Below are 7082 nucleotides of genomic sequence, written 5' to 3'. Positions count from 1 at the left end.
CACAGGAAAAAGAAAAGACCAGTGCATGGTACGAGCTGCTTCTATGAAAATGATGATTGCATGCTGCAATGAATTGTATTCCCAAAAATTTAATGGCCATTCCTTGAGATGTGGTCATGTGTTATGAATACAGTCTAAGAAATGTCTGCATCTGCATCTCTGGGATTTTCACCTAATCCAACTATGTCTCGCAGGAGAGACTCAGAGGCCAGGGAGGAAGCAACAGAGAGTAAAATCCAGGAGCAAATATGATTCCATCCAGCAGAGAAATGAGTGTGAATCCACTAACATATGCATCAAAAGATAGAGATCAATTGCATTGAAAAAATAAAATGATTGTATTACATCTTGGTCCAAAAAACTCAGACGAGCTTTTATGGCCTTTGAGCGATTATATCCCAGTTAATCAATAGAAGTCAATAATCCACATGATTGGTGAATTCAAAATTTCCGAGCAAATAGCTCACATGTGATTATATTATTCATCGATGCAGCAGAGCTCCCAGAACCTAAAACTGGAACGACGTTAAATATGGGTTCTTTCCCAATTTGAACCCTCCGATCAATCTCAACAAGTTCGTTCATTGCATTTTTGAATAAGAGTGACACTGTCTCCAGTTGAATGCCGCTGTTTGTTGGGAAGTTGATCCTTAAATTCTATAAAAGAAAATTACAGGGGAAGACTATTAAAGCAGGAGGACAAGAAAAACATAAAGGAAAATGAAAACAGCTCTGGTGTGTGTGTGTGAAAGCATTTTGTGTTTTCTGCATAGTAGTCGCTTGTACATGCACAAGCATTCCCTGGTCATGATTCCAGGGAGCTTCAAAAAGTTTAAAATGCACAGCATCATTGCAACATCAACAAGGTCTTACAGCATATGATTGGATATAGTCAAGGGCCAAATATCAGAAGTGATCTGAATTTAAAAAAACAACTATAGTTAAAATGAGATCAAGGAAACTCACCATTGTGTCTTCCCAAGAAAAACCATTTTCCATAATCCCTTTATCAAGAAGATAAACACAAAATCTTGATACTCTTTCCATATCCCCTTTTGAGACAGAATTATGATAATCCACATCTTTCGCATTGACACCAAGGGACTCAGAACAGATATTAGCAACATGATCTTCTGTGATAGATAAAATAACTGCACATATCTTCCCACTAACAACACATTTCTGAATGCAAGACTCATGCCACTGTGCATGCTGAAATCCCCAACAATTAGCCACTGTAAAAGAGGTTGGGTTTTGAACACTTGTAACTGCTGTTTCTGTGTCCTCTGGGACAAAAAGAATGGGCTTAACTTCTACAAATGCCCTGAAAGTAACCAGAGAGGCAATGAAAAGCATGTCAAGAGAGAAGCTCTTCCAAGTAAATTTCAGCATGTATAATCTAATCTACATATTTATATGTACAAGTCAAATCTGCATGATATAGTATTGATTCATGTTTAAATATTAAATAACTGGATTTGGAGTAAATGCGCCAAGTGACATTCTTCAAAATACTTTGTAAAATGCTAAGATATTCTATATATAACTACGTCTAAATTCAATAAAAATATTCTTATTGGCATGCAGGCAATACCATTTAACACATAAATGGCAGGATATACAACATTCTATTTAATTGTTTGTATACCAGTTCCAAATACATTCAGCAAAGCCTTATCCGAACTTATTATACAAGCACCATTGCTTACTCAAATACACAAGATTGAATCCTATACAAGTCATGTTAATTTATGTTTATAAAAAAGTGTACCTGCAGTAGCTGATATGCTCTTTTATTTAAACTTTAGAGTGCTCTATTTTTCTCTAACTGTTTCAACGACCAAATTACTTAAATTTGAGTTGATAGCTCAAATCCTAATCACCATTGTTGTTTTTAACCGATTCCAATAGGTGGTCTCACAAATTTATACATTTCTCTCAAATAACATTATCCAAGTTGATATTGTTTGTTTCACCAATCTCATTAGGTACACTATTGAATTTACTATTATCTGTCCTTTTGTTTCTAAAATTATTTTTAATTTATGTTGAGTTGGTAAACATAGTTGGCAAACAAATATAAACAAAGGAAACATGTGCCTAGAGGCTAATATATTTGGTCAGAATTCCAAATTCAAAGATATGAAATAACATAACTATGCGATGGTGGATAGAGTCATAGAGATTCCTGCTTGGAAGGTCATAGAAGAATATCATAAAGAGGTACAGAAGAAGTACCTTTTTGGCAGATCAGGCACAAGAACATACAGAAATATTGGATAAAGAACTTTGCACTTGCTTCCTTTTTCTAGTTGCAGCAGTCTCATTTGCTTTAGAAAAGAGTCCTGCTTCTCCTGAATCTTAAGTCTTTCAGGCAGTGGAGTATTTCTAGAACAGTAAATGGTGAAAACAATAGCAGAGATAGATATTGAGCAGTTAAAGACATTTGCCACTGCTTCACTATTTTCTAGTGCTCGTTCCATCTCAGCAGAGGGGCCTTCATTGCATAGAGTCATAGTGGCCGGGTCAAGCCCCAACTGTCCAGCCATGTGCAGTATCTCCTTATGCAAAGTTGCCTGAGAGCAAACAGTAAAATAAAATAAAAACATTCAAATCTCCATGTGATTATGCAAATATTTAAAGCAGGGTAATCGCAAAGGTACTCAAACATAATCATGCCCGTCCAGGGAAATCATAGACAGATACAGTCATCTTGTTCAAGACTAAGCAGAGCAATATCACCAATGCAATCATTTCCTAATCAGAAATTTTCAAGGTCCGAGCAGAACAAACACAAGCAACCTCAAAACCTTAGTGTCAATATTGTCCTGTAATCATAAAATTCAATTCCCTGCAACTGGCAATATATGTCTTGTATAATCGTTGTCTTGACATGAGCTCATCCAACATAGTCTTGGTAACTAAATAAATCTTACTGACAGAAACTGGAATCCTGTTTTTTTAAAAAGTTAAAATTTCCTTCTATATGTTATTCAAACTTCTTTCATCACTATTTGGTAAAGAAAAACCAAATCAATGAGGAGGAAGCATAACACCACCAACAGAACCAAATAATTAATAAATGGATTCAAAACAAGTAATTTACAATACCTGGCTATATGGTCCAATGCAACTGGGTGCCCATAAGGAAATACTTTGCACATGCAACACATTTTTGCTGTTATCATTTGCCACAAGAACTTCAATATAAGCTCTCCCCAAACTTGCTTGCAACATAGGCAGTTCTATTGTACTGCGTGATGGAACACCAAAAGGGCACTTGTCCTGGGTAATGAATCTCACATATGTCTCATTTACCGTAGCAAACTCATTCATATCAGCAATATAAAGATGAATATACAGGACATGCTCCCAACCAAAACCATATCCTGTAAGCTGTGATTCGATGTGCTTCAGAACAATTGCTAGATCTTCATGTGAACCTGCCAATAAAAATCGGTCCCTGAACCTTGATACTTGTAGAGTAAAAAGGAAAAGTAAAGGAAAAGTGAAAGGTGCTTTGGGCAAAGATGAAGATATATACTTCTGGGGAATGATAGGGCAGATGCATCATTCTTCTAATGTTTACCTGCTGAATTTTTGCACGAATCTTGCAACCAGCAACAAATGGAAAATATATTATCCTTCTTCGTTCTAGAGATGTAAATTCTATCATCACTAACTTCAGCTAAGTTAGTGCTTTCAGCATTAGACTGGCATCTAGCCTCACTTCTTTGCGGGCAGTCTCCTTGAACTTCAAACACAGAACCATTTTTTCCCAGAGAGGAATAGTTGGTTTTATCATTATTACTCAATGAAATGGCTGTCTCCTTATTTTCCAAATGAAATGTCAAAGGATGAATGACCCCAACTGAAGCTATGGAGCCTGGAGAGTGTAGTACAGTTTGAAATTCATCGAGCACAATTCTGGCATTCTGAGAATTGGAAACAGTTATATGGATGATAGAACTTAGAAAAAAAATAAATGAATGAACAATTTTGTTAAAAGTTACAACACAAGCTATCTTAACCTTTAAGATAAAATGCAACAAAAATACGATACATTGTACTATCAGGAATAACTTTTCCCATCGTATACATAGATCATAAACCAGAAACTTTTATCTCCAGATGAACAATGAGTAAAGTATAACAAGAAGCACTCTGCAAAGGGATGGAACTACGGTATGCTTTGGGGGGAGCATGGCACCCCCATTGTTTTAAAATATTTTAATTTTGGTCCTTCAATTTTCAAAATTTTCATTATAGTTATGCATTTGGCCCCTCCAAAAATAAAATATTTGCTCTCCAACCTTGTAGTTTTTATGATGGCACCCCATTTAAAATTTTCTAGTTCCACCCCTGACTCCACACCTCAATCTTCTTCATCACATACCATAAGATTACCAAGCAAGATGATGAAGACAAAAAGGATGGAGAGAATGAAATTAGGAATCAAGATTACAACTCGAAAATATAAGGTACACTTACTACAAAAAGTGGACAGTCAAGTGTCAGTGTTTCATATTCTCCTCCTTCACCACATACATTTATCCCATACAGCCTACCAAAAGAAGGTCAAAATGAGAAAACTATGCATTTGTGCTTAAAAAATGTAAAAAAATTACACAATAAAGGAAGAAGAAGAAAGAAAAAACAGACACATACTCTTTCAACTTATGCAGATGGGTGTTCAAGAATGCTATTTCTTTGCCCAAGTGCTTTGAAGGTTCTAAACCAATGGCTGCTACCTATGGCATTAAAAGACTATTACCCTTCATATTTTAGTCCACATTCCATCAATGCAACCTTGAAAAGATGTCTCACTCATACCTTTACAGTGATAGCCAAAATCCCATTTGTTATCTGGTTGGACAGGAAACAAAATTATCCCACTAGAAGCTCAATTCAGATCTTGATTGACTCCAACTCATATTAAGAAAATACAATTTACCATTTCTTGAAGGAGCAACGACTGATCTTGTTTCCACAAATATGCTAGAGAAACAAGCCCTAACCTTGAACAAACACTCTCCACCCGTAACCTCTGATAATCAGATGCAATAGCGCCGGAAGATACAGCTGTGATGGAGGGAATCTGTCTTTTGACTTCATTCAGTAACATGAACATATCTTCCACTTCATCACCTGGGGTTGTCTTGTAGTTAAGTGATTGATGCCTATAATCCACAGGACAGTAAGATAATTTTCACATCTCTCTTTTTACCCCCAAAACATAATATGCCATAAATGTCATCAAATTTTTATTTCACGTTTTAGTTTGGAAACTGTTTATCAATATAGGATAACAATAGAATTTTCATATAACAACTTCTTTGACTTTACCAAGAGCCTCCAAAGCCTTCATGGAGTTAATATATAGTATCGGATTTCACATTGCCCCGGAAGACATTAAATACAAGCCTAGTTCTAAACAAACATTGCCCAAAATAAGACAATTGCTTTTACCAATAACATCCTCTGAAAAAGGGCTTGCCTTGTGGATCCTTGTATTCGCCTTCTGAATAACGGCAATCCCATGCATTCTGCATAGCTGACAATTATTTGGTGCCCAACCTGCCAAAAATTCAAGAATTTCAATCATACTCGAAAATAAATAACACAACTTGCAAAAAAATGGAGGCAAATCAGCAATTAAACACAAGAAACCTTTCACTGAATGACAAACATTGTTAACCAGAAAAACTTTCAAGTGCAAAAAGACTTCATTTTTCCCATAAAGTTTAGATCTTCAACAACCCCCCCAAAACAAAAAACAAAAAAGCATCGACAATGTTTCTGCCTCATTACAAATAAAACCTTAAAATTCCATTAAAAAATCATCAAACCCAAAACCTTAAACCTTTAATCTATTATGTAACACACACAAAAAAATTCTAAATCAAAATACATATACTTACAGTTTGATACATGAAGCTATCTAACTCATCAACTGAATCATCAGCAGGCATCAAATTTGCCAATGCAACAATCTATCAAAATTTGCAATTCAAAAAACGAAAACGCATTACAAAGACAAAAAAAAAAAAGGTTTGTGTTTTGTGGGTGATAAAGTGTAGTTTTTTTCTCAGGAAGCAAACAAAAGAAAGACAGAGACCTCACGTCCATATTGGATGCACTTCATCATAGCATAACAACTATCCTTGCCGCCGCTTACTAAAGCCACCACCTTCATCTTCGTTTTCACTGCTAGGGATTTAGAGGATGGTTGATGGCCAATCTTGTTTCTTTGACTAGTGTTCTTAGTGAATAAACTGTAACCAGTTGGAGTCGCTACTCTTTCATTCGGGGTGTTCGGCTCTTCTTCTGTCTTTCCTTCTCTGTAGTAAAAAAGAGAGAAAATATTCCTTTTAATTATTGTATTATTACTACTACTATTATATAAATACACACGTATCATTAAATATCTCATAATTTAATATCATCTAAGGAAATGAAACTAAAAAACAAGAAAAAGATAGGAAATTGAGGATGGATGGTCTATTTTTTTTTATATATAAATAAATTATCTTATTAAAATCAAATTTAAAAACAATAAAAATACAAAAAATAGATGAAAATACACTTTTCAATTCAAGAAAAATATAGCAGAAGGTTTTTCTAAAAAATGATTGAATAAAACCTGAACATTTAAAAATAAAATAATTGAGGTTAGTTAATTTTAAAATATTTAAATTTATTAAATCTATAATTAAATATTATTATATTAATATGTATAAAAAAATACGTTTAAAGCTAATTAATTTTTAAATATTAAGGTTATTTTAGTTTTTAAAAATAAAATAAACAGTTTTTCTTCTAAAAAAGCTTCACTTTCATTAGGGATGGAAAAAGTATATTTAATTGTAAAATTATAATTATAAAATAATTAATATATTGTAATTATAATTTTACCATTACATATAATTTCTTACACTCTAATTTGTTCTTAACATGATGTTGAAGCAATATTTTTTTTTTGTTATATTTGTTAGCTTTATGGCTACCGAGAACAACAATATTATGAATGGATATGTTTTAAATATATATATATATATATATATATATATATATATATATTA

General features: G+C 33.7%; 1 protein-coding gene across 2 annotated transcripts; it reads right to left on the bottom strand.

Annotated features, from left to right (window-relative positions):
* Positions 1–292: 292 nt before the first annotated feature.
* Positions 293–6363, bottom strand: LOC105133876 (diphthine--ammonia ligase-like). Of its 2 annotated transcripts, XM_011038016.1 has the most exons (12): positions 6119–6363; positions 5922–5993; positions 5498–5577; positions 4955–5180; positions 4834–4866; positions 4669–4751; positions 4492–4564; positions 3590–3935; positions 3112–3443; positions 2239–2576; positions 967–1324; positions 293–657 (listed from the first exon to the last, which is right to left on the bottom strand). In XM_011038016.1, exons 1-12 carry the CDS (start codon positions 6194–6196, stop codon positions 442–444), a joined length of 2235 nt encoding a protein of 744 aa, XP_011036318.1. In that variant the 5' UTR covers positions 6197–6363; the 3' UTR covers positions 293–441. The 2 variants fall into 2 exon arrangements, with proteins under 2 accessions (XP_011036318.1, XP_011036319.1); XM_011038017.1 differs by lacking the exon at positions 6119–6363 and having other exon boundaries at positions 5470–5577.
* Between the last annotated feature and the right edge of the window lie 719 nt (positions 6364–7082).

This window comes from Populus euphratica, unplaced genomic scaffold (genome assembly GCF_000495115.2).
Source record: "Populus euphratica unplaced genomic scaffold, PopEup_1.0 scaffold54.1, whole genome shotgun sequence".
In the NCBI taxonomy this organism is placed as follows: domain Eukaryota; kingdom Viridiplantae; phylum Streptophyta; class Magnoliopsida; order Malpighiales; family Salicaceae; genus Populus; species Populus euphratica.
This window is presented reverse-complemented; position numbering and strand designations above follow the sequence as displayed.

What these genes read in the sequence shown, in the direction of transcription:
- LOC105133876 (XM_011038016.1), bottom strand. Translation starts at nt 6,196, where the DNA reads ATGAAGGTGGTGGCTTTAGTAAGCGGCGGCAAGGATAGTTGTTATGCT. An exon ending in CATCTGCATAAGTTGAAAGA is followed by an intron (nt 4,565 to 4,668) that starts GTATGTGTCTGT and finishes TTCTTTTGGTAG; the next exon opens with GCTGTATGGGATAAATGTAT. An exon ending in TTGACTGTCCACTTTTTGTA is followed by an intron (nt 3,936 to 4,491) that starts GTAAGTGTACCT and finishes TCCAATTCTCAG; the next exon opens with AATGCCAGAATTGTGCTCGA.